The following is a 27,992-nucleotide window of genomic DNA, read 5'->3' on the forward strand; positions in this document are numbered from 1 at the left end:
CTCTCACAAAATAAAAGTGCGAGAGTTCACGTATGTAATCTCTTTGGATAAACCAGTGATTGTTACCGCATGCAATAAAAAAAACCCTTAAGGAAAACGCACGCATTGGACTTTGTACCGAGCCTGTGGCGTGTACGTCATGCGGGTCCACTATTTCCGGGGGAGGCTGGTGTGAAGATGAGCGACTCCGCGGGGGGAGGCTGTGCGTCTCCGACACGCTCGCTGCTCCTTCATTCATAATGGAGGCTCCGTGTCACCGTCCGCTCCGCCGCCGTTAACGGAACCGTGGTCCCGCTGAACGGGCGCCGTCGTTACACGCTCGAGCCTCTCCAAGACGTTACGAAATATTACGACCGTGTTACATAACGCTCGTGCGTCGCGCTGTAATTGCACTACAGCGTCATTGCGTTGTGCGTTCGTCTTTTATTTTATTAAAGTACTCGTTAATTTACACGTTTAAATAGTGGGAGATATTTTTTGCAGTCTGTTTTGACTCTGTTTTTTTTGTATTATTGTTCACCGCTGGAGGGTGGAGCGGCTGCTGGAGGGCTGACGGACACCGCCACACGCCCGTCCCGCTCTTCACGGGGGCTCGGCGCGGTGGACCGGGGTGTAGGGGGGGTGTTTAGGGGGGGCAGCACCGTTTCGCCCCTGGATTCTCTCTCATTCGCGAGACAAGACGCCCGGACGCCGCCGCAGCTCCTCTCCAAGGCGCAGGGCCTCCACCACCACCACCACCTCCTCCACCTCCGCGTTTCCTCCGCGACTCGGTGAGGTCCGCACGCGGGTGAAGACGGATACGGATTTCGGTGAGGGGGGGCTACTTTAAAAAAAACGAGGCGCTCCCGCCCTTTTACCCCACCCTACCCCCCTAATACCCCCTCAACACCTCCACCACCACCTCCTCCCATCATCAATTCACATCTGCCTGATTTTATTTTTTTCACACAAGGATCGAAAAAGAAGAGGAGGGGGAGGGGTCGAATTTTTATTTTTTTGCATTCTTCCTTTTTTTTCCTTTTTAAATTTTTTTTTTTTAATTTGCACGAGCGTCCGAAGGATCCGCGCGTGCCGCCGCGACGAGGCCGCGCGCGCGCCGCACGCCGCACGCGGGGCGATGACTCTCGAGTCCATGATGGCGTGCTGCCTGAGCGAGGAGGCCAAGGAGTCCAAGCGGATCAACGCCGAGATCGACAAGCAGCTGCGCCGGGACAAGAGGGACGCCAGGAGGGAGCTCAAACTGCTCCTCCTCGGTAGGTCGACGTCCGTGTGTGTGTGTGTGTGTGTGTGTGTGTGTGTGTGTGTGTGTGTGTGTGTGTGTGTGTGTGTGTGTGTGTGTGTGTGTGTGTTGAAGGGTTGCGCCCAAATCAATGAACGTTAGCATGGCGGCTAACTGACGCCCTCCTCACACACACACACACACACACACACACACACACACACACACACACACGTCGAGATGGCGAGGTGTGTTAACGTCGGTGGTCCTTTGACGGCCGTCCGCGTTGGTCGGCGCGGCTGCCCGGATAGCCGTGATGCTAACGGTTAGCAAGGCAGCGCTGGTGGGCCGAACTGAGCAGGGCCGCGAGTTGTTGGAATACAGATCTGAATGAAGTGTGTATGTCTGTGTGTGTGTGTCTATGTATGTATGTCTGTGTGTGTGTGTCTATGTATGTATGTCTGTGTGTGTGTGTCTATGTATGTATGTCTGTGTGTGTGTGTCTATGTATGTATGTCTGTGTGTGTGTGTCTATGTATGTGTGTCTGTGTGTGTGTGTCTATGTATGTATGTCTGTGTGTGTGTCTATGTATGTATGTCTGTGTGTGTGTGTCTATGTATGTATGTCTGTGTGTGTGTGTCTATGTATGTATGTCTGTGTGTGTGTGTGTCTATGTATGTATGTCTGTGTGTGTGTGTGTCTATGTATGTATGTCTGTGTGTGTGTGTCTATGTATGTATGTCTGTGTGTGTGTGTCTATGTATGTATGTCTGTGTGTGTGTGTGTATGTGTGTGTGTGTGTGTGTGTCCATGTATGTATGTATGTGTGTGTGTGTGTCTATGTATGTATGTCTGTGTGTGTGTGTGTGTTATACACATTCTCACACACTCACGTAATTGCGCACTGTTGCCCATGTTGGTGAATGTGCACATATTGGCCCCAATCACAAGGCTGGACGTGTTTGTTAACGTGTTCTGCTGCTGAGGCAGCGAGTTGTTTTATTGTTTTACTGTTTTTTTCCAGCAACTGAGCGAGGCGATCGGATCGACCCCACTGGCACTAATGCGGGCGACCGTTCCGTCCACGCCACGGTTCTTTGCGATTACTCCCCAAGTTATTGTATAACCTTAGTGGAAGCGTTTGACGCAACATCTATACTTCAAAACGAGTGAAAGTTGTAGGCCGTGCATGTGGGGCAGTGATTTTAATGCATTGTAACTCCTGCAGTGGATCTAAATGAAACTGGTGAACGTTTGGTGGGTGTATTGTCGTACTACGCAGTGGGATTCCTTCGGAGATGTCTGGGCTGGGATCTAAGAGGTCGTCTTTAACCAAATAAAATGTCACTGCACTTTTTTTTCTTTTCTTTCTTTTTTGTGGTTTGTATTATGTCCATATTGGCATGACACTTATTTAACTTACAAACGATGCTGGCGGGTTACAGCGCAGTTTGAGCTCTGTCGTGTTAAGAGTTTCTCTCGCAGTTCGACATGGGTAGAAGGAACCATCGAACCTACAAGTTACGGGTGTCCACGTCATCCTGTCATCGACGAATGATGGGAATCGTTTGGGGTTTCTAAGAACCGGTCCAAAGCTTCCGCTTGACCACGCCAGAGAAGTTGAGGTCAAGACAGAACCTCCACATCATCTTAATGGGCTCTGGTTAAAACTGGGACTGCGTGGCCGCACCCGTCTGAGCAGCTGAGGGCGAGAGAGAGCACTCGCAGATAGCTGCGTTATCAGGCCACAGTGGTTTGTCTGAAGAACCGGATGCCCCCCCCCCCACCCCCCCTGTGACTTGGGTGAGTTTTATGGCGATATCTGACACGGACACGCTCGGGGCCTGTGTCCCATTAGTCTGCATCTCCTTTCCGCCTCCTGCCTTAAAAAGAAGAAAAAGAATTAATGGTTTGCCATAAGTGCGAAGATGGAGAGTGAAGAAAAGAAGACACGTTGAATGCAACGAGGTCCTGACCAACTCTAACATTGGACCCACATTCCACAAAAGATGCTTTCTGTATTTTTATTTGGTCCTGTAAATGAAGCCAATATCTAAATTCAGGGGGGGGAGGCTTGGTAAACGCGTGGCAGTAAACCCCATAGGATCATCGCAACATGGGCCTTCTGTTGAAGCAGGCTATGTGTTTTTTTTCTGTGCCACACATCGGTGTTATCATCTTGGATGAGAGATTGAGCGATGTGATTGAGCGAGTCTTCTCTGCCATTTCAGGACGATCTTTGTGTTCCGAGGTTTTTGGGGAAATCCAGTCTGGGTCCTTTTGCTGTCCGTCACAGTATGGCGGATTCTGTCACATTAGCCGCTGACTGTTTTTCTTGGCTGTTACTTGCGTTTTCTGTTGGGGGTTTTTGTGGTTGTTGATGTTTCTCCTATTTGGTTTCGTTGCTTTCTGTTCCACGCTGGTGTTCCTTCACCCTCGCTGAACTGAGACGTGGATCTGCACACTTCTCTCTCTCGGCCCGTTGATGGTCGCTCCTTAGTGGGTTAAAGCCACCAGCACGACCCCCCCGGAGGTGGTTGTGGCGTCTGCTCTAACGCCGTTGTCCCGTCATGGTAAGGTGTTCTTTAACAGGGTGCCATCATTTCAGGGGCTTCTGCGGGATTTCAGTCGTGTCACGAGTGACGCTTGTTAATTTTGGCATTCAAGCAGACATTTTAAGATGGGAATTTAGGGTTCCACTCAAAGCTTCCCAAGTTTGGCTGTGTGCAGTGGTTGTTTTTTTAAAAAAGAGACGGTGATTGAGCACTTTGTGGGGAAGTTCTTCATGGAGACTGCTAACATGGAGGGAGTTCAAATTTTTAAGGTGCCCAAAATTTGTGAGCTTAGAAAATGTGCGTTTCCAGGATGGTATACAGGAGGGTGTGTGTGTGTGTTTTGTTGAATGTTTATATGGTAAAACGATTTGTGAAGGTTTGTGGGGTAAGAACAGGTGAGAGGCTCGTACGTGTGAGGTGAAAATGTTCTTTGAATATCTCTGGATCAACCTCATAACTCTGATCTGAAGTGCTGTGTAAAAACTCATAAATCACACTTTCATTTTCGGAAAAAGGTATATATAGAACGCAGTATTTCAGATATTTTGTGCCATTCCTGTGAAACTGCATAATGTTGATCAGACTCTCTTTGACTCTGTGGCACTGCGGCCACACTGGTCTTAAACCCGATCTTAAACCAAGAACCATCCCGTGTGTTTGCATGCTCAAGTCCAGCAGTTTCTTAGCACATGGATCTTGGAGCGAACCCTGTTCTGTGTTCTCACTCTTCCGCACAAACGCCAGCCTTCGCTAAACCGCGACTGACCTGAAGACAGTCGTCTGTCTGTACAGGATAATGGTGGGTGTGTCTTTGGCACACAGCACAAACTGCCAAACAGACACTTTTGTTTAACTGCATTCATGCCGCAAACCAGCTTGGTCCCTCTCGCTGCTGGAGAGCCTCACGTAGCCGGAGCGGTACTCGTGTGCGGTTCTCCTGTCGGCCCCGAGGACTCTGTCCAACCCTCCCGTGACATTCACCTCCCTCGGCCTTTTGCTTTCGTTTTTGGTTCAGCCCTGAACTGGGATCGGTCGCCGGCGACGCCTCTGCCTCTCTGCCCTTGTCAACTCGAGTATTGAGGCTGATTTCGGATCAGAGGAGACGCGTGGGCAAGTCCTGTAGCTGCTCAGCACCAGCAACGCAAACACGGGTGGCTGGACTTTGGACTTTTCGCCCAGGGGACCACGAAACACACGGGCAGGTTCTGGCGTATCCAACGGCAGCGGGCCCAACCTTCTGTCACTGATACTGGTCCACAGTACACACACACACACACACACACACACACACACACACACACACACACACACGGACTTGCACTCATTCTTGGCATTCAAAGTGGAATGGGGTCAGGTGGTCTTGAGGGGAGGCTGAGCATGGTGGCCCCACAAAGCAGCACACACATCCGCTCTCTGAACCTCCGTCCACACAGTTGAGGGCCCATTTAGGCTGGAACCGTCATGTGTGTTTCGGGATGGCGTGTGGATGAACGGTGGATCTCTCATCCACGCCTGTGCATCGCTGCTCTGTGTTTTGTGTGTGTCTCTCTCTCTCTCTCTCTCTCTCTATCCCTCCCACACTCCTGTTCTCCTTGACTGCTTGTCCTGACCCGCCTGCGCCCCCTGTGGCTGTGGAAATAGAACAGGTGCCACTCTTCAGTTGCCTAAACACAGACCTGCAGAGATGGATAGAGTCCTCTCTCTCTCTCTCTCTCTCTCTCTCTCTCTCTCTCTCTCTCTCTCACACACACACACACCCTTTTCTGTACAGGTCACACGATCCTGTCACCTTAGACTAGATCTGGCCCCTCCCACCCATAGTGTTAAGCCCTCAGTGACCCCCCACCCCTGAAGTTTGTGTGTCATGCATGTGCGCGTGAGACTGTTGGAGATTTAACGACGTACAAACGAACAATACTCCAATGTAGCTGCATCCCCAAGGCGTGTTGTGCTGTAGCGCCGTGTCGCACGGTCCCCGATCTGCAGCCCAGTTCTCAGATCAGGGCTAAACGGCGTCTGTTCGGGGGGCTTCTCCCAGCAGACGGGACCCTGTCTGGCACCCTCCGCTCCGGGGCTCGCCTCTACCTGCAAGACGACTGCATAGAGAGAGAGAGAAAGAGAGAGAGAGATGGAACTCGGCATGGTAACCATGTTGCTAATTTTGAACCACGGGCCTCAGATGGCTTCTCTCGTCAGCCCTGTAGCACACTTACCTTCCCCCCCTTCTCCTTGACACATTTAACGCCTCGTTTTTTACTAACTAGGACATAACGGAGTTGGGGGGGGGGGGGGGGGGGTGCATGGCTGAAACCACAGGCTCTCTGTAAGGGGCTTCACTTTTTCACTTGGACATGTATCAGACACGTACCAGATAAGTATCAGACCTGTATCGGACGTTTATCTGGTCAGACATGAGAGAATGCCGTGAATTCAAGCGAGTGTCGTCTGAGATGAACAACACCTACTCACAGTTGTTCATCGAGATGTGTTCTCTCTCTATCTTTCATTTTCCTCTTTGTCTCTTTCTCTCTGACTCGCTCGCTTGCACTCTCTCTCTCTCTCTCTCTCTCTCTCACACACACACACACACACACACCCCTATGAGCATTTACAACCCAGTCCTGTGCTGACTCTTATTTTAGACTGCACCTGGTTTTTCTGACATCTACCCTAGAAACCGCTCTCCCATAGGCAAGACTCATGTAGGCCACCATTTTATACTATAAAACAATTGGCCTCTAGCGCTCTCTCCCTCTCTCTCTCTTTCTTTCTCCCTCTCTCCCCTTTCCTCTCCATCTCCCTCCTCCTCCTCTCTATCACTCTTTTAATAAGAAAGATGCTTCTTTTTTAAAAATAAGTGTAATTGTTGATGGAGTGCGTGAGCTTGGGCTTTGCCTGCGTTCGTTCACGGAGAAGCATTCGTTAGTTTGGTTGGTGCTGCCCTAGATGGAGTCCTGCTATCCTGCCCTCTCCGCCCCTGCTCCAACCGCTCCACCTTCAGTGCCTACGCCATCAGCCACCATCGGCCTCCGAGGGGTCGCCGTGGCGGCGTGACTGGGGCCCAATGGATGGTCCTGAAGCCCGGAGATAGTTGGAGAACCTTTAAGGGGATCTTGGAGAGCCTGCCACAGAAGCAGCAAGGGTCACTTTTCTTCACTGTCTCAAACGAAGAGTGTCCGATGTCATGGCCGCCTGACTGAGGTCTCCCTCTCTCTCTCTCTCTCTCTCTCTCTCTCTCTCTCTCTCTCTCTCTCTCCGTCCCCGGGGCCTTGCCCCCAGATGAAGGGCGGAGCTTCTCTGCTGCACCCAACCCTGGGAGTGAGTGTGAGGGTGCTGTGATCACACCCAGTGAACCAGCCAATAGCCTCTCAGGAGGTCAACGAGAGCAGAGCAAGATCAGCCAGTGCACGCTGGCGAGTTCCTCACCATGGGAACCGCCGAGAGCACGTTTGTTTGCAGTAAGCAGCCATATTTGTGTTAATCCACTATAATGTGCCTGGCGTTTAATCTCCCCCCACGCACCAGCCTGATCCAGAATGTTACGGCTGGAGATTTTTGGTGATCATGTTCTTTAGAGCCACGTATCTGGACTCATCCATATTCCATGAAGTGTCCGGAGGGCTGGACCGTGTGTAGGGAAGACGGCACTCCTGAGGAAGTGACCTGCCTGTGTGATGGAGGGAGAGAGAGAGAGAGAGAGGTGGGGTCACGGTTATGACAAACTAGGATGTAGGCCTGTTGTGTATAAAGAAAGTAGGCTACATTAGGGTACAAGCGTGAAGTTTTCAGATAAAGCAACCGTGTGTGTGTGTGTGTGTGTGTGTGTGTGTGTGTGTGTGTGCGTGTGTGTGTGTTATGTAAAGCCTAGTTTATACTCGAGGGTCCGCGCGGCGAAAATGACGTAATCGCTGTGGCTCCGCCCGTGCGCGAGGGCCTCGCGCGCTGTCGCGGCGCGAGGTCGTGCACCTCTCGAATTTTGTAACTTTGCGCGCGCGCCGCGCTTCAGCGCGATGGACAAAGTCATGTTTGCCGGGTTAATACACCTATACAAGGTGGAATTAAAGCACTTGTACGTCACTTTAAAGGTCCATTTCAATATTTCCCAGCACGTTAAACTTAATTAAGTTAAATATTTATACATATAATCGAAATGAATCGAAATAATTCGCTTTTTTATCACATTATTTAATGGTTGTTTATTTTCAAAACGCCCAGACGTCTAACGTCTTCACGTTCTCTCATGTTTCGCCCTGGAATTACAAGAGGCTCGTATTTGTTAACGTATCGTTTCGGACAACACTGCAAAGCCATAATTACGTTTGATGCCTGATGTGTATATATACGGTCTCTGGTCAGGTAAAAATGTTCTTTCACCGGTTTTGCATGGGTTTTTTATTCTCCACTGCCACCTATCGCCACCTATCGTTTCGGAGAACACTGCAGCGACGCTCACGACGTTCGCGAAAGTATAAACGCCTACACCGCTCGCGCAGGGTCGCGCGAGGTGGGCGGAGCCGCGCGCTACGGTCGCTCGCGAAAGTATAAACCAGGCTTAAGCGTGGTTCTACTCCAGCTCCATATCCAGGGACTCTGGATCTCTCTGAGATGCACTTGGCCAGGGCTCCCAACAGAGCAGCATCGTTGAGTAGACTGAGACCCCCCCCCCCCCCCCCCTACCCCACACCCCCGGGACCTGGCAACACCCCCCCCCCCCCCCCCCCCCCCCCAACGCCCCCCACGCACCACCTGCTGCTGCAGCCGGGCAGGCCGATGCCCCACGGAGCCGTCTCCCCCCATCTGTGCTGCGGTCTCACCGCACCGGAGGTGAATTCAAAGCCTTTGACACACGAACCCGTTTGGAAGCCACGCGTCCGTGCCGGCGTCCGCCCCGAAGCGCGAAGGGTCAGGTCAAAGGTCGGCGCCCGGCGGGCCGCTTTTGACGAGGTCGGGCTCGCTTCACGTTCCGTTTGAGTGGCTTGCACGGATTTGCGGTCCGCGTTAGCCAGACCTGTCCGTCGAGCTGCGCTCATGCAAATCTGTGGTGTGGCTTATCCAACCAGCCGACCGCAACCGGTCGAATGCAGTCGGATCGCAGCGATAAGGGCGGGGCTCGTTTGCATGGGGCAGCGCGTGTGGGCAGACAGGCGGGTAAACGATGGTGTAAACGAGTGTAGGGCAGCTTCCCCACCCACTGTAGCACTCCCTCACTATGGAGACCACTGGCCCTGCCCATGTCCCCTGACCCCGCCCTGTCTTCCTCAGGCTCCGCCCCATCTCTGTGAAGTTCCCTCCCTGTCTCTCGTTCACAAATGGTGGGGCCATTTTTTTTCTTCCTCCTTGGACAGATTGTTGGGATTTCCAGTTATCGACAAATTATAAGAGTTTTGGGGCCGATTCGTCTCTGATTAGCTTTTTCTATTAACACTCTGACACACAAACTGTTGCTAAAACTTCTGTTCCTTTCTCCGACATGCTGGTTTTTGCAGTCTTGTGCTACGATTGGCCCAAGGTGGTTTTCTAAATTCTTGATGGACCCCATATGTGTAAGTGTCCCTCTTCCTCCTGGCACAAAGAGGCCCCTCCCCTCTCCTCTGCATACGCACCTGTGCGTGGTGGTGGCATGGGGGGGGGGGGGGGGGGGGGGGGGGGGCTGCTATAATGGATGCCCTGCTGTTTCTAGGTCGCTTCAAAAAATAGAATGGAGAAATATTCAAGTTATGAATATCCTGAATTTCTGGCAAAGGAGGAGGGCTATGTTGAGATTGAGAGTTGTACTCAAACAGCTTCAGGACTTGACTTAAAAGGGATTCAAGGAGAGGGGGGGGGGGGGGGGGGGAGAGAGAGAGAGAGAGGAAGAAACGGAGAGAAGGGGGGACAAGCTGTCTGTCCTTTCTCAAAAGTAATGAAGGGAAGTGCATTCTGGGAAGAGAGGAGAAGCGTGAGGCGTGTGCATGTGGGGGTTGGGGGTGGGGGCGTTATCTTGTGACTGGGTCACGCGAAATAAATCAGACATTTGAATAATTCTGTAGCCTTTTTTCTCAACTGGATCTGGATAGAGCTCGGTCTGTGCACCCTAATTTGAATCCTGCGTTTAGACTTTTTAAAGAAACGCGTGTGTGTGTGTGTGTGTGAAGAACCCAGTAATGGATCGGCCCTCTCCCCCATCAGACCAGGCTTCTCTCGTACTCTGCGTTCTCTAGTTCGGAGCAGTTAGCATGCCTGCATTTACCACCTTTGACCTGTGCACACCTGCACCTTTATTTTTTCGTGCAAGATATTTGACGTGTAATAGATGCACTGCTCGGAGCTTGGGAGATTTACTGTACTCACGCCAGAGGACACCGGCCAGCGCTCTGAACACTGCACCACCTACACGTTCCCCCAACATCACCCAACACGGTTCTGCCCCTTCACACACACACACGCTGCTGGGCATTATTAATTCAACGCTGCATAACGTACGTGGTTTGAACTAAAAATACCGAACCTTAGCATTTAGACTTGGTTATGAAAGGTTGGTATTTCTTAATGGTGTCTAGCCATGTCCGTATTTGAGGTTTGAGTCTTGTGTCCACGTGTGTGTGTTGGAGGCGGTGTTTCCACTGTGGCCGTCTGGCTGTGATGTTTCTCAAGGCTGTTGGGGTTTTTTTTTTTTCTATTTCTTCTTCACCGTTACCAACAGACAGCTGTCTTGCTTTTGATTCGTTCATTCATAAAACGTCTAGCAGGTCCAAGCAGCTTGTGTGTGTGTGTGTGTGTGTGTGTGTGTGTGTGTGTGTGTGTGTGTGTGTGTGTGTGTGTGAGGAAATCAAGATCGCATTTAACATCCTCCATAAAATAAACAGAAGGAAAGAGGGGGCTGTTGCTATGACAACTGAAGGATTGCCACTTTGAAGATCTGAGTGTTAATGTTCTTCATTTCTCCTTTCTCTCTTTTCTTTCAGTAAATATTTGCAATGGTTTCCCCCCCCCCCCCCCTTTCTTTTCCTTTACCGTCAGTGGTTATAATGGCTTATTGGATTTTAGGACCTGTTGTTCCAGTCTGGTGGAGCTTTTTCAGGAAAGTCTTGTGGGGCAAAAGTCCCTTTAGTGGGCGAGCAGGGTTTTTATTCACATGCTTTGTTGGGTTATTAGAGCGTGTGTGTGTTGTGGAGTGGCTGGAGAACTGGGGACCCACCCAGTTTACTGACCAGTACGTGAGCCAAGCGTCACCTTGACCTTTAACTTTACCACTAATGGTCGTAGAAGAGTGTGACGTGATTACTGTGACTGCCATTTGACGAACAATTTGCTTATCACTTACCGTTTATAAGCACTTGTATCATCATGATACACACAGGCTGCAGCTTGTTGTAAAGAGCCATTAACCGACACCGAATGCGGTAACATGTGAGGCTTATAAACAAGAAAGTCCCAAAGGTATGACATGGCAGTCATCACATTTAAGATGGCTCATTCTAAGATGGCTTGTTCTAAGCTTACACTGAGCTGGCTCGTTCTAAGCCACACGTGTAGTACACCTGATGTAGAACGTTACTTGTGTTGTCACGGTTCGAACTGCCTTTTTCTCATGCACATTATATGCAACTTAGAATATGTGCCTGGAAATGATCAAGTGTCCATTTTGTAGCGTGGAAAAAAGGGTTTTCGTATAGAGTTCTAAACGCGTTTTCTAAACGGAATGTGAACGCGTTTAGACGCCATTTTGCGTCCCGCTGTCGCCCGGTGGAAGTGGGCCGCTGGAAAAATCATCGCACGACACCAGTGGGTGTGAAATCTCGGAGGGCTGGAGCCGGTCCTCTCTGTTAATGACGTCCCAGAGGAGTCTGAGAGCCTGCTGACACCTTTTGTGTCGAAGTCTGTTTTTTGAGGATCAGATCACGGACGGATTTCGCACCCGAGATGCACTGCAGTCGGATTTGCTCAAACCACGTCCAGGAAAGGTCCGAGAACGGGCTCAACCACACCTCACGCTTTGACAGCGTACCACACATCGGTCATGAGGAATAATGTTTGCAGGAGGTTTCAGGAAGTTAAACAGAAGTGATGTATAGTGTTTTTGTTTTTTGTTGGGGTTTTTTTTGTGTGTTTGTTTTACACGGGAGAGTGAGGTTGATTCTCATCTTTTCACACTGGGGATTTTTTGACAGATTCCAGCCAAAGTGAATCGAGACACAACGTGAAAATTAAACGCATGTTAATGCAAGATGTGAACTTCGTCTCGGTCCCGGTAGCCGTACCCAGGGTAACACTGGGTAGACTACGGACCTGCTGGTGGGGTTCCAAAACCACACATCCAAAACCACACATCCATGATCATCCATGCTGATTGGACAATCACTGTACAGGAAGGGACAGAGCAGACTCTACCTGATTAGAAGGTCAAGGTGAGAAGATCACTCGTTAGGAGGGAGCGGTGAGAAGATCACTCATTAGGACTGAGAGGGCCACTTCAGACTTTCTTGGACACCGTGGTGGCATCAGCCATATTCCATGGCTTGGACGGTTGCCGTGGCAGCATCTTGACGGGTGAAAGGAGCATGTTGGCTAAGTTAGCATGTGACTGAGAATGAACCACAGCCCGTGGGCGAGACTCTTAACTGCACCGGCCAGTGCTCTCAGCCTCCAGCTGCTTCCTCTCAAGTGTGTAGAGGCACCATGGGTCCTTCCTGCGGTTCTCCAACGGTTCTTGGTGGAGAACCCCCTCCTCCACCCGCCCATCCACCCATCAGGTCTCACATCTACACGGCATTCCTGTACACACATACCTCAGTGCAATACACCACATTCTTGTGCAGTTCTGTTATCTTGATGTGTATTCATGCATCCAAGTGCAACTATGTGTATAAAAGATTGAATAGTTTTCAGTGTAACTTTAAAAATGGTTCAATTATTATTATTTTTTTTATATTGTACATGGTGTTTATTCCTTCTTGTTTTTCTTAGATTTTACTACGGAGTACATTCCTGCCTTTTAAATATTCCTGCCTGTAAAAACTGAATATATGGAACGGATTAATTTACCTTAGAAATAAGTTAATACACTGCGTCACACCTTGTTTTAACTTTTGTTACATTAACTTTTATTAATGGTTTTTTTAAGAAGTGTGGGTTATTTCAGTTTCTACTAGACGAGACATTGTGGCGCCTGTTTGACTTTGTCTCGTGACTCTGGTGAAAATGTGCAAACACCCACACAGCAGAAACAGCCACTGTTACCTGAGAACACACAATCGAAAGTAAACACGAGCCTTCCTGATCGTCACCGTGTTTTTAAAAAATAAATAAATACATAAATATCTGGCGGGTGTACAAGATGTGATGTATGTAACTTCAGTTCCTGGCTGGAGTGGCATGAAAAAGTCTGAACGTCCAAAGTGAAGCTTGTTTCTACGTTTCATTTAGAAGCAAGATTTCAAAATAAAAGCGTTTTGTTGATTTTCCTCGGGAATGTTACGGTGACTTGACTGTGGCAGAAACGGAAGAAATTGAAACATCAGTGGCACGTTGTGTCATCGCGACCAAGTGTTCAGTAACCTAACCCCTGACTTCCTCAGTGTGACACCAGCCTGGAAGCAAATACCAGTGTCAAAATATTTGTGCTCTCGGGATGTTTGAGGCAGTGAGCGGTGGGGGGGGGGGCAGCCAGCTCGAGGATTACTTCCTGGTCGTACAGGACATGCATGAAAACGGAGGGATGCATGACGCCCCCACGTACGCCTGACTGGGACTGCAGTCACAGATACAGTCTAGAAGAGGTGTGTGTGTGTGTGTGTGTGTGTGTGTGTGTGTGTGTGTGTGTGTGAGAGATGGTGATGGATGAATGAAGAATAAAAGAGTCCTGGGAATGCGTCTTGACGGTGTATTTAAGTGAGCTCTTTCCATTTGAAAGTTGCAACAGGTTTATGTGCATATGAGCTTTGATCAATTAATTAATGTGGGGGTGATGTTTTTCTTGGTAGACCAGTCCTAATGAGAAATGAATAGGTTTGTTTTTTAATACGTCTGTATGGAGATGCGGGAGAGAAGTGTGAGTCACATGGTATGTTCTGCGGAAGTGCACAGATTAGCTGATAGGTTAGCGTGCTTCCTGTATCGGTGGGATCGCCTGTGGTTATCATTATATCCTGTGGTTTCGGTGAATGTGGTTTCTCTCTCTCTCTTTCTGTCTCTCTCTCTGTCTGTGTGTGTATTTTGCAGGGGCGTCTTAGGGTGTGTGTGTGTGTGTGAAGTGTGAGAGCACTCTTGAGAGGGGGGTGGTTGTACCCAGCTCTGCTTCTGAATGATCTGGTTCTGTTCAGGTCCAGTAACCTGATGTCCTCATGACTGCCTACATTGTTTGTTGCTTCCGGATGATCCTGTTCAACCAATTTTTACTCAATGTTTGCGCTCTGTGTGAAGTTATTCAGGACTTCCGTATGTAAAAGGTACTTCAGTTTACATTGAGGGCTTCCAGACAGTGCTGTCAGCATCTCCACAGCTCTCCTTCACAGTCACACACACACACACACACACACACACACACACACACACACTCCATCCCTGAGAGAGGGCCTGCAGTACCCCTACTTATCAAATATTTTCCTGTAATTATTGTAATGAAGCTCGAGTATTGATATATTTGAGTATAGAAGCCATTACCCTTCATTCGAGTTTTGTCAATTGTGATGGTGTACCGCTCTCTACAATAGCGGTTTAAAAAATAACTTTAAAAAACCTGCATTAATTAAAAATTCAGGACAGTCTCTCTGATGATGGTAGGACTAGCAGTGTGTGAGGGGAGAATACTGAGGCAGACCTGGGTCATGTGTGATGGCTCTTCATCAGTAATAATAGTCACAGGCTTCATTTGCTTCTCCTCAAGGCCATTTCACACTGAACGCGACACGAAAAAAGCGACGTGAAAATACGAAATATTCGGATGCAGTTTTTTTCGCCTCAAAACTGTTCACACCTTTTTTTCCTCTCTGTGGTAAAAAAAAACTGACAAAATGAACAAAATCCTTTTAATGTTCACCGACAAATGCAAACGGCAATATTGGGTCCACCCGATTTTAGAAAAAAGAGAGGAGCACGGAGAGTTAACCATGCAGAGGACAAACTACAGGGCGCCTGCTGACCAAGAGCAGTGATCAGCAGTGTTTTTAGGTTAGAATAAAAGTGCTGGGTGTGAATAAACAAACAGTAAGGCGATCCGACATCTAATAAATAAATAAATAAATCACACGAAAAAATCTGGTACACACTTTGAAGGACTTTTATTTGAAGGACTTTTATTTGTTTCTCTTGATGACGAACTGACCCACCGATGGGTCGATCCGCTATGGGGAAGCTGCAAGTGTCGCCGCTCCCCTCCCAACCAGATCGGATCATCTCAAAGTCCGCGTGCTTCAGGTTCCCACCTTCATCCCTTTTAGACGTTAGTGTGATCACGTACCGGTTAGTGCTGGGCGGTATACTGGTTCGCACCGAAAACCGGTGTTTATTTTTGTTATCATAAGAATTTTTCATATACCAGCCACACAGGTTTAAATTGCCTTCACGTGTCCGGAACGTAGCACGGTCGTTAATTGTTTCTCAAGGGACGCTTTTTATTGCTGCGCCGCTAAGCACACATGCAACAGAGCGCAAATCTAGCTTGCTGAAAACGAGGGACATTCTGACGTTTCGCGCCAAGTTATGTATGCAGGGTTCATACACCTTTACAAGGTGGAATTCAAGCACTTGTACGGAACATTCAAGGTCCATTTTTGATATTTTCCAGCACCTTCAGCTTAATTAAGTTACATATTTATACAAATACATGGTCGAAATGATATGAAATAATTCGCTTTTTATCACATAAAAAAATCTCCCCATTTCGACCACTGTTATTATTTATTTGTTTAAAAGGTTTTGCATTTTTACTGCAACTGTCATGTTATATGATTCATTCAATACTTTAATGCTACCATTTGAAAAGTGATCATGTGGGGCCATGCAAATCTATATAACAGTGGAATAAGGTACTCTTAACTACTTTACTGCAGTAATTTTTTTCGAAATCAATGGAGTTAACACATCATGCATGGGGGGAAAAACCGCCAAATACCGTGAAACCGATATAATTTTGAAAAATACCATGATGTAGAATTTTGGTCATACCGCCCAGCATTATGTACCGGCCAAGAAGTTCTATTGACTTGAGTGAACACAAAATCTAGGACCTTGGATTAAAGTCAAGATTTGAAATGCTCTGTTCCACTCTGTAGCCTTATTTCAACAGCAGGTGTTAGGCTTGCTTTCTGAACGTGCACTTATGACGTCGTGAATGCGTCTTGGTGAGCGTGGCCACACCCTTTACTGTGTACCGCTTGCACCGGCCGTCCCCGCTAACGAAGATGATCCGTGTTTTTATTCTGCGATGCCATCTGCCTCTCGTAATTCAGTCCTCTTTATGCATGGCTCTGCTCCGCCCCTTTTTCCCCCACACATGCTGTGGTCTTGGGCGGGGCTTAGTCTGCACGGCTCCTCCCCCTGTGAGGCTCTTTTACGGGTGTTTCAGCAGCAAGTCCACATCTGCAGTGGCCCTTCCCCTCCATAGAGTCTAGAATCGAATGTTCCTCACCATGGACTCAGAAGAACCTACATGTCTCCTTTAGAACTCCATCAGCATACTCTCATACTCCATAAATAGCACAGGATGTGTAGGAGAGAGTTGTATTCAACATCTTTGCTTGTTGCATTTCTGGCTGTTCTATAATCATCCGTTTCTGTTGGGTGATCGAATGACAGACATGAATGTACCGGTATGCGCTTTTATTTCTCCTGGGAAATGCAGGTGCAAAATAACTATATATCGTCATTTAAAAGCTGAATGCGTGTCCTGAGCTGTGTGAGGAGGGGATTGGATGCCAGCGTTTGAGGGCGGGGCACGGTGGTGGCGGGGCGTTGGAGAAGGTCAAGTGCAGATTTCCTGCTCATTCTTAGGCTCACTTGCAGCTGTGTTGGTGGAAAACCGACACCTTTTCTGTGTTAACAGATACATGCTCGCTGACTGGACCAAATAAAGAAATCAATCATTTCAAGTGCACTTTTATTGAGCAAAACACCCAACCAATACCCAATGAACCAAACCAATGAAAACAGAACGATAATGCAACACCGAGCAACAGGGTAGTGGTCAGCGTCGACAGAACTAACCCCCTAAGCCCCGCCCTCTTTTTATTTTTGCCCCGCAGGCACAGGCGAGAGCGGTAAGAGCACCTTCATCAAACAGATGCGCATCATCCACGGGGCGGGCTACACGGACGAGGACAAGAGGGGCTTCACCAAGCTGGTCTACCAGAACATCTTCACCTCCATGCAGTCCATGATCCGCGCCACTGAAACGCTGAAGATCGGCTACAAGTACGAGCAGAACAAGGTGAGGGGTCCCAGGAGCCACCACAGGTGTGGGTGAAGGTGCATGGTGGGGTAAGCAGGGTGGCCGCGGGTCCTTAAAAAGTCTTAAATGGTATTAAATTTCATTTTTGTCAAATTGAAAAGTCTTATTTTGTCTTAAATTTTCAACCGAAATGTCTTAAATTTGCGGAGCTAAATTTAGGGAGGAATAATTCCGTTCTGTGTTGAACCTTCGCAGTATTGCTCGATATGGTTGTTGGACTGGCGAGATGTGTGTACGGTAATGTCTGTTCGGAGAGATGGGGAAATGCAAATTTAGCCAGAAATGGTTGGAAGACCCGATATATTCTTGGTGGCTCAGAGCTGTCAGATACCATCGAGGCTCGTCAGCAGCAGGCTGCAATATTAACGTTTTGCCCTGCTGCTGGCGTAGCCTGGTTTATACTTTCGCGAGTGACCGTAACCGACTCCGCCCACCTCGCGCGACCCTCCGCAAACGGCGGAAGCGTTCATGCTTGACGCGTCATGTTCTGTGCAGTGTTGTCTGTAACGATATGTGTTAGTCCGCCGCGTGGACCCTCGCATTTTAAGTGTTCAAGCAGCTAGATAAATAATGTAAATAATCAGTTGGTTTTTGTGCTTTATTTTAACGTGTATGATCTTCCGAGTTGGTCTTAATTTTATTTGGAAAAGGGTACATCAGAAAATGTCTTAATTTTCACTTGGTCAAACCTGTAGACACCCTGGGTATGCGTAAGTGTAGTTGCTGGGAAGGCTTGACTTAAATGACCCATTTTCCTTTTAGTTTAACTTTCAGAATGGGGATAGAGCTGATTGGTGTAGTCTGGGGCACAGGAATACAAAAACAAAAATCTGAATTATAAAAGTGCACTTTTGATTTCGTACACGCACACAAAAAAGTCCTGTCCTGAAATGTCCCGTTGGGGTCTTTGACGGGTTCCTGTCTGTAGGCCAATGCCATGATCGTGAAGGAGGTGGATATCGAGAAGGTGATGTCATTTGAACAGCCGTACGTCAGTGCCATAAAAACGCTGTGGTCCGACCCCGGCATCCAGGAGGCTTATGACCGTCGCAGGGAGTACCAGCTCTCCGACTCCACTAAATAGTGAGCATTTATACACACACACACACACACACACACACCTTTGTGTGTATGTGACGTATGTCTAGATGGCCAGTTGCCTATATTGTTTTTGTGTGCTTTGTAATAAAACGATAGAGTAGCACAATTTGCATGGGATTATTTGTGTGTGTGTGTGTGTGTGTGTGTGTGTATGTGTGTGTGTGTTCGTGTGAGAGACAGCACACATGCATTGAATGATGGTGTAATTGAACCGTTGGAGGTTATTATAGATTTTAGCATCTGCTTTCAGCTTTTACTAGAAAGAATGAGTTTCTCCTTTAGAACTTTGCACTCCAGACTCTTGGATCTGATCTTTCTGGTTCAGGTGTTGCACAGCAGTAATGGGTGATGTTCACAGGAGTTCACAGGGAGCTCTGCCGCTCTCTGGGGGAGCTTGAGGAGCCACAGGCCTGCAACCTCTAATTAGTCAAAAGCAATAGACCTTTCTGGAGAGGGCTCAGAGTTACAGGGTTACATGAAAATTGCAAAACGGCTCCCCCTGGTTGTATGAACGTGCATTACATTTCAGATGTACACGAGGTTCTGACTTGGCTAAATATGATGCCTTGTGTCCGCTGGGAGGACGAGGGCTTTGTGCCATGAGTGGAAGTTTGTCCATGATCTGTTGATCTAGCTGGTTTATATCATTGCTGGTGGCATCAAGTTATCCGGCACTAACCACACAGTTACACCGTGCAGAAGTTCTGGGCCCACATGCATGTTACGTGCCCAGACAACAGGATATACCCACCATGGGAATCCCCACCCCCAGTTTAACAGAGACAAAACCCTCCAGGGATGTTTGCGTGACATTACACCGGCCAGACTACACCCGTGTGGTGTCCGGGAACGCCGTGGTAACCACGTGGCGGATGTTAACAGCCGTCCTACACCTCTCGGTTGGAGCAGTCCAAGCCAGTGACGGAACCAATGCCTTGTGAACGTGAGCAGGATGGTTATTTAAACGCTATCAGTTTTCATTACATCGTTGTCTCTTTCCCCATCTGTCTAGCTATCTGTCCGATCTGGATCGGATCGCTGAGCCGTCATATCTGCCCACCCAGCAGGACGTGCTTCGGGTACGAATCCCCACCACGGGGATCATAGAGTACCCTTTCGACCTGCAAAGCATCATCTTCAGGTACACGCCCCCCTTTTCCCTCAGTCACTCTCTGTTACGTTCTCTTAACAGGAAGTAGCTCTGCAATCTTCTGATGTGCTGCGACGTCACTTCCTGAACCTTCTACAAGTTTACTCCATAATTTAATCTTGAAGCCGAACCCTAAGCCAGCACAGCATCAATCAAACTTGTCTTCGCTGGAGATGTATTGATCCGTCGCCGTCTTAAGCCATGGAAGCCCACAAACCTTTTTCATCTATTGTTTAGCAAGAAAAATAGGCCTGTCTGAGGTTTTTGGGTTGGTTTTTCTCCCCCACAGGAACAAAATTATATCGTATGATATTTTGGTCTGAAGGTCAATGTGATGAGGTGGTGGCAGTATGCTAATTAGGTATGCTAACGCAGAATGACGGGGGGCTTTTGTCATTGGTCCATATAAATTGAGTGATTGACTATTGGCTATACTCGTCTCACAGTGACTCGAGTTTCATAGGTATCTCAAGAACAAGAACCAAGCCATCATGGCTCGCTCTCTCTCTCTCTCTCTCTCTCTTTCTCTCTCTCTCTCTCTCTCTCTCGTCCTACATTGGCGAGCCCGTACGCTGGGAAGTGGGTCAGCGAGCCCCCCCTTCTGGAGGGAAATGAGAGCGGCCCAATGTGAAGGAGCTTTATTTTAGGCAGAGTCTCCTAGAGGGCCTCATTTATCAAAGGGCCCTCTGTGGGCTACTGGCTCCGTACCGAACACCGCGCAGCTTTGAGGGGAGAGCCCCGCCCCTGCCCTGAAACCCCGCCTCCCCAGCAGGTGCTGGCCTCCGGCGCCATCTACCTCTGTGTCTCGTTCCTAGCAACGTGCTTTCAACGCTCATCCGGGCGAACAGAGCTTGAGCACACCACGGGCCGACTTTAATAACTGGGGATTAAGATAATTCCCTGGGATTTGATCCTGGCGGGGGACTTGGACTGGTGCCTGGCGTTAGTTAATTTCAGATTAGACAAAACCTGTGTGTGGTGTCAGCAATTTTAAAACTATTAAAAAATGCACAAACGTACATGCATACATGTACACGTGTAGGTACTTGAAGATGTGATGTCATGAGTGGATTTATATAGGAGTGGATTCCTTAAGTGGCTCCATTCTTCTGTCAGGAAGCTCTAGGAAGTTCAGACTATCTGCCTCCTCTTCTGCCTTCAACAGCTGTTGCTTCACTTTGATAAGACCTTTATACCATCTGCTGTATGCTCTATTGTTTTGATAAGACCTTTATATAATATATATTGAGTTCTCTCTCACAGGAATTCATTGTGGTTCTTCATGTTATTAATTACACTTTGTCCTCTTGGACGGACAGAACCTTTAACCTCTCTCCAGGGGTCAGGCAAAGCCACATGGTTGTTTTTGGCCCTGTTGGCTTGCCATACGGGGCTCAATGTGTGGTCATGGTGTTGGTAGTAACACTAGTTCCATACTCAAAAGCATCACAACATGATGTTTGCACAACACAAAAGGAGACACAACATGGAAGATTTCATTATCACTTGTGAAGTTGGTTCTGAATCATCTTAAACACAGACACTATAAGCTAGGTCTCTGCTGAACAAAGCATTCTTCTCAAATTAAAGCAGTTAAGTTATATTGGTGGACAGTGGGTCGTAGACGTTGTGGGTGATGACTACACCGTGTCTCAATACCCTGCCCTAAACGTGTCTAGAACACTACGCTCGCAGTGAAATGGAGACACAGTTAGTGTCTAGCTTTTAAAGAGTCCCACTTAATGTGTTCGAGGTCAGAGGTTGCTTCTCTCCAAATGTGAAAGACAACGAAATGTCCCCAAAGGACAAAATCGCAACCCTCCGAAGCATCGCGCGATATTTTGGTCCTAGGTGATCCACCTGTAATTGGGATTCACCCTTCACCCCCGCCCTCTGCCCCACAGGATGGTGGACGTGGGAGGTCAGAGGTCAGAGCGCAGGAAGTGGATCCACTGCTTTGAGAATGTGACGTCCATCATGTTCCTGGTGGCGCTGAGCGAGTACGACCAAGTCCTGGTGGAGTCCGACAACGAGGTGAGGAACATCGCGTGGGAATCCGTTTTCCCTCGTAGGCCTTACCTTTCCGTGTGTGTGTGTGTGTGTGTGTGTGTGTGTGTGAACATGTGACTACAGATTCGTCTGAAGGTGTCATGGTGGGAGTTTTCATTTCACAATAGTGAGAGTGAACTGCATAATACAATTTGATTGGATTGCTCACGTCCAATCAGAAAACTGCATTATTCTGGAGGGCCAGTGGTGTGAAATTATCTGATCAAAGGGGCATTAAACATCATTTTCTATAAGCTAAGCAGTATCGCTTGTATGGTGTCCACAGGTGTCCACACTTTTTGTGACACCAGAGAATGCTTGGCGTCTAAGCCAGTATCAGTGATGTACTCTTATTTTTAAATGCTTTTGCAAAATAAGGAACTTTGAATTTCTATAGTAACACTGGACATGTTCTTTTCATGTTAAATTTTTTCTTCACATTTTAATTGTTTGTTTGGTCATGTGTAAATGTGCCATATTTTGTCAATTGTGATTTTTACACCGCAATCGAAATTTGTCCTCCGCTTTTAACCCATCTGTGCAGTTAGAACACACACACACACTAGTGATTACTAGGGGGCTGTGGATCACACGTGCCCAGAATGGTGGGCAGCCCTAGCCCGGCGCCCGGGGAGCAGTTGGGGTTAGGTGCCTTGCTCAAGGGCACCTCAGTCATGGCCTGTCTGGGAATCGAACCCACGACCCTCTGGTCACAAGACCAGTTCCCTACCTCCAGGCCATGACTGTGAGCGTTGCCATTTTCAGTAATATTAATGAGGTCCCTTCTCCCTCCCCAGAACCGTATGGAGGAAAGCAAGGCTCTCTTCCGGACGATAATCACCTACCCCTGGTTCCAGAACTCCTCAGTCATCCTCTTCCTCAACAAGAAGGACCTCCTGGAGGAGAAGATCTCCTACTCCCACCTGGTCGATTACTTCCCGGAGTTCGATGGTACAGTTCTCCTGTTCACATTATCCGCCGCGCAAACAAAATCGTCTGTTTATACGAAGAACGATGTGGAAATCGCTTTGTCACGAGTAAATTCAGTTTAGCGAACGTGCGCAAGCTGTGGTTGCTTTTCTGAAAAGAACGTGCTACGCTTTGGCAGGCACAGATGGGTGTTATTTCCCACTTTTACCCCATGAAGGTATTTGCATGTTTGCGTTCAGAACCGGGCTTGCTCTGAATGCTAATGTTCTTATCGGGACTCCACCGGGAGCGATTGCGCTCGGTTCCACATCGAACCTGTTGCGTTTTTATGCTGTTCACGAGGGTTGACTTTGCGCTCTTTCATTCTGGTTTTTAGATGTGGAAATCTCCACTGGAAATAGAAAGTGTGTGTGGTGTAATGTGAGCTCTTGTGAGGCCCTTGTGCCATTTATTAGATCTGAACTTGTTAGTCACTGGGGTGCTGCTACGCTCGGAGGTTGCTAGACAGAGCTAGAAGATGGTTTTAGTTTTAAACACTGACAGAAAGTGTCACTTTTATCTCCAAACAAAAGTGAATGTCACATGATTTGTTTCTTGTGTACAATGTAAAAAAAAAATTTGAAATGTGAAATTTAGATTTATTTAGATTTAGATTAGATTTTTATTTTCTGTGTTTAAAGGAGTTTGGGTTTTTGTTCTACAAACTCGTCTCCACAGGACCTCAGCGGGATGCACAGGCCGCGAGGGAGTTCATCCTGAAGATGTTCGTGGACCTGAATCCCGACAGTGACAAGATCATCTACTCGCACTTCACCTGCGCCACAGACACGGAGAACATCCGCTTCGTCTTCGCCGCCGTGAAGGACACCATCCTGCAGCTCAACCTGAAAGAGTACAACCTGGTGTGAGGCGGCCCAGCACACACACACACACACACACACACACACACACACACACACACACACACTCTTGCATGGAACAGGTGCCCGCAGAGTGTGTGCACACCTACATGCACTTCCTGCACAGCTCACATACGTACTTCTCTCTCACACACACACACACACACACACACACTCAGCCTCTCACAGACTGCCCTGTTTTCCAGTCTCCAGATTTTTTTTCCCTTTGCCCCTCCCACTTTTGTCCAGCTGGGTGAGGGCGTTTGCAACGCTCCGGTCCGCTCAAGTCCTCTCCGGGTTTTGACAAACGCCTGTCCAACTTTCTCTCGCCGGCAGCTCGTGTCAAAAGGCCCTCCACGCCTTCCCCTCGAATTTCACCATCGGGACTTCGACCTTTCGAGATTCGACGGGGCGGGGGCTTGCTTCCGATCCTCGCCCCTTTTGATTCGTTTTGTTTTTTAATGCAAAACCGCGAAGGCTTTTCGGGTCGGGCGGTGACATCGCGGCCTGGGCGGGTCTCCATTTGGACCAGAACACATCAGAACGAGACGTGATGTCCCTCACCCGTCCTGCCTCTTCCTCCGTCTCCTCCATCAAGCACATTTGTCTTTGTTTATAAACGGAATGGATTAATGGATCTTTTTTGACTATCCTGCAAAAAAAAAGAACAAGAAAACTCGAAAAGGTCAAAGGTCACGTTTTATTCACACTTGTACATGGACACGAGGGCGAGCTTTGTGGCGCCAGGTGTTCCAGACTACTCTTGTAATCTGGCACATACCGGAGGATTCCGGCAAACTCTGGGACCCGGAGGATTCCAGCGTGCTGTAGGACCCAAATGTTTCCCTCATAACTCTCGGACCCAGAGGATTCTGACGTACTCTGGGACCCGGAAGATTCCGGCACACTCCACCAGTGGTGTAGAGAACCACCCAAAGCTCAGTACTGTGAAGAGGCTGGTCTCCATGAATGTAGACGGGTGAGCATCGTAATTACAAAAAGGAAATTACGACAAGTTATTAGGAAAGTGCATATAACTTAAATATTACAAATCGTGAGGGGAAACGGTGACATGTACATTGCGGAGATGATCATTTTAAGGAAAAAAAATTTAATAGGTATTATAGCTACTTCTACTGCTATCAGATGAATTATAACAGCACCTGAATCAACAATGAGTTTTAAAAAAATCTGAAATTTTAAGTATTTCTCAATGTGTAAACCATGGACGGTTCATAATCACACAGTAGGTATTGTATTGGACAGATCATAATCACACTAGGTACGGAGTTCCACCCAAGTTTTTACTTCTTCTTTTTAGTTACTGAAGTGGTTTCCATAGTAACTGCTTCTTCCTGTCCTTGCCGATCTGCCCCATATCCCTGCTTGGGTGTTTCCTGGATACGTCCGGATCAGCTCTGTCTGTTTTGAATTCTGGATTATCTGACGTTGTCACCATCCAGTGACCCTGACGCACACACAACCTTTTTGTTTGTTTACGCTTTTTTGTTTTGTTTTGTTTTTTTGTTTTTTTACTGCAGTGGCATCATCTTACTGATTAATAAGAGTTTGTGGAGACAGACATAAGTTACTTTAGCTTTGGGGCTGGGTGTTAGCATTAGCGTAAAAGGGGCAGGGCTGACGTTGTAAACGATCTGAAGTTAACTGATTGTGTATATTTATATTTGTAAATACGTATACACATTATACGCTTATGTAAAAAAAAAAGTCTGTGGTACACTATCTTTGGCAAGTGGAGAAAAAATTCACTCTTCGTAATTGTGTACGGTTAGGGTTGGTTTCTTATGAATTTCAATATTATTGATACTGTGATGACTTTTTTTTGTTGTTTGTTTTCTTAACTATAATGATACAGATGACAAACACGTAGCTGTATGTAACGCTAACGTGTGGTTGACAGAACAAGCGGTTTTGAGCAATAGTCCGAGAATCTCTAAATCATCATGGCGCTTCAGGGAAACCTCCGAAAAGTTTTTGCTCTGGTTTCCGAGGAGACCACGAATACAGTTCCTCATAGGTGTGAATGTTGCTACTCTCACAATATAAAGATGCTAAAAAAAAAAAAAAGATTAATTAAAAGATGGTTTATTTATCTAATTTATGGACCAGATATGAAGAAGTTAGGGTCTTTTCTGCTGTATAAAACTCATGAAAAGGATGAAATGAAAAAAAAGTTTTGCATTTTATGCTGATGATCCCCAAGACATTTGTTGCCATCATGTGGTTTTTTGTTTTTTTTCCCTTTTAAAATTTAAAATTTGCATTAGTTTCTCACCGTCTAAATTACCTTCAACAGAGACAGGAATCTACCAAATGACAGAAGATGTGCAAATTTCTACAGGTTACCTTTCATTCTGTGTCATCAAGGGCTAACACCCCCCCACCTCCCGCCTACGGCAAAAATCAACACATCCAAGTTCAAAGGACAGTTTGCTGACGGCCCGACTGCTCTGTGGCTGTTTTTATGACCTCTTGTACATCAGCTGTTGTGTGTAATGACAGGGCGACACCCCGTCACATTCAGCTTCAGCGCCCTGGGTCTTGAGCCAACACGTAAATCCTTGGTGACTGTGTTTTAAGACCCTTCATCAACTGGTGTGTTGAGAGGATAACAGGCCTCCCTCTTCCTTCCCACCCTGCAGACGCCAAACCAAGAGTCCGTGTGCTTCAAGCTATAGAACCGACTAGCACAGCACAGTGGTCCAACGCAGACAGGAAACGGGTTTAGATACGCAAATGTCTTCTTTGGTTCAGCGGTACTGAAATGTGCAAAATCAAGCTTTTCTTTTTTTACTTTTCATGCCCCCTTTTTTTGCATTGATACAAGTCTGCCGTTCGTTTTACGCACCGCCGAGCTTCGTGGTTAAGCAGCGGCTGCGGTATGGGAGTCTCCGGACCATAACACTACGAGCACGGGCTGGGGTCGCGGGTTATTGCTGAAGGCCGAAAAAACGATTGATTGTACAGGACATACATGCTTGTCCTGCATGTGGGACACTTGTATAACATGTAATTTTCCGATTTATTTTCTATGCACTTTCTTTTTAATTGTTTTTGTTTATGCCACCAAGTAAAGCCAGGAAATGCTTCTGAGCCCCTCCACCACCACCACCACCTACAAATGTCATTTGCCCGGGGCCCCAAGGCCAGTGTCTACCTCTGTGCAGAACATTACATCTTGAGAATGAGCAGTATCGGGAGTGATCATAAGAAACACGGGCATCGCCTGAACGGAGCGTTGTGTGTGTGCCAAGTGTTTCCTCAAATGTCTCAAGACCAGGAAGGTTTTCCGCTCCTTTCTGAACCCGTTAGCCTGTTGAGCTGGTCGGGTTTCTCTTTGATGACCACGCACTGGGTTATGATGACGTAGGGACTAGCAACATTGCTGTAACGCGCTACCCCCTTTCAGTAAAACTGCCTTCCCTGTGCCACATCGTATCCTGTGGATTGACCAATCCTGCGGCCCTTGTTGGGCTCAAATTAGAATTAGAATGCTGATTGGTCAGATTCCGTGAGACATTTGCAAGCTTAATTACCCCTACTACAGTATTGATAGTTGTATGTGGATTTACAGCCTTTGGTTTAACAGCTCCCTGGTACAAGACAGATTGGACTCCGTTAGAGATGATCTTGCACATTGCAGAATCATGGCCCAAGCCATTCGACAGCCAGCCGAACACACACACTCATCCCAGCCCCCTCCAGAGGCAGAATGCTTTATCGCTAAAGTAAGCTGTAGTTCTTACCGATGGCGTTGTATCGGAACGACTCTGGAGGCACTGCGCGTAGACCGGCGAGACCATACCGATGAGCAGATAACACTGGAAGGCAAGGCAACAAACTCTTGTGGGTCAGTTCGTGTAAAGACCTTCAGTTCAGACCCATACAGAGTTGTGTGGTTGGAGGACAGAGCTCACATCTCACGACTTTTCTGCGTCATTTAGCTGAACACTATGGAATCTGCTTTTGTCAATTTTCCAAGCTCTCAGTGGGTGAGGATGATGTGACAGATGAAAGATTAATTTTTCTTTCTCTGCTTTTGCTTTGTAAGTATACCAAATGTAAATGTTGTATTATATAGAGTGTGCCAATCCCCTCTTTGGAGACTGATTCTATTCAAGTGCCAATTGTTGTCCAAATCACCAGAGGACCAGGGGGAGAAAGATGGTCCCCCTTTTAAAACCAACTCAAACACTAAATAAGAGAATAATCACTTTATTCTGTATTTAAGATTTAAGAGAAACTGCTGTTTTTTGTTTGGTTTTTATTTTTCCAATTTTTTTTTCCTTTTTTTTAAGAAATTGTGATTTTTAAAAGCATGTGCTCTGTGTTGGGGTTGGAATTATAAGCTCAGAAGATGTTAATATTAAAACCCTTAAGATGAGGGATTATATTGATTATTGATTTACATCATTCTCGCCATATTTGTCTTTTATTTGTACTGTTTCATTTCAACCACTGTTGCCTGAACCTCATTCAAACATGAAAGATTTTCATAACCGCCTTCTAAAAAAAAAAATAAGAAAAAAATAAAAATTAATAAAGTATCTGTTTTAAATTTAAAATAAATTTGTTCCTATACTTGCTGCCTGTGTTGACTGTTTTCTTTGAAGCTGATCATGGTAAATTTGTGTTTTAATT

At 47.3% G+C, this 27,992-nt stretch overlaps 1 protein-coding gene across 1 annotated transcript; it reads left to right on the plus strand.

Moving 5' to 3' along the window:
* On the plus strand, positions 1-27,937 carry gna11b (guanine nucleotide binding protein (G protein), alpha 11b (Gq class)). The gene is made up of 7 exons (XM_076980919.1): positions 1-1,253; positions 16,996-17,180; positions 18,130-18,284; positions 19,315-19,443; positions 21,357-21,486; positions 22,299-22,452; positions 23,149-27,937. The coding sequence occupies exons 1-7, from the start codon at positions 1,118-1,120 to the stop codon at positions 23,337-23,339; spliced, it is 1,080 nt and encodes a 359-aa protein (XP_076837034.1). The 5' UTR covers positions 1-1,117; the 3' UTR covers positions 23,340-27,937.
* The last annotated feature ends 55 nt before the right edge of the window (positions 27,938-27,992 follow it).

Source organism: Brachyhypopomus gauderio, chromosome 19 (genome assembly GCF_052324685.1).
Source record: "Brachyhypopomus gauderio isolate BG-103 chromosome 19, BGAUD_0.2, whole genome shotgun sequence".
NCBI classification, from domain to species: Eukaryota; Metazoa; Chordata; class Actinopteri; order Gymnotiformes; family Hypopomidae; genus Brachyhypopomus; species Brachyhypopomus gauderio.

Excerpts from the sequence above, each read along its gene's own strand:
- gna11b (XM_076980919.1), top strand. The coding sequence starts at position 1,118 with ATGACTCTCGAGTCCATGATGGCGTGCTGCCTGAGCGAGGAGGCCAAG. Across the intron at positions 17,181-18,129 it reads ACAAGTACGAGCAGAACAAG|GCCAATGCCATGATCGTGAA; the intron begins GTGAGGGGTCCC and ends TCCTGTCTGTAG. Across the intron at positions 21,487-22,298 it reads TGGTGGAGTCCGACAACGAG|AACCGTATGGAGGAAAGCAA; the intron begins GTGAGGAACATC and ends CTCCCTCCCCAG.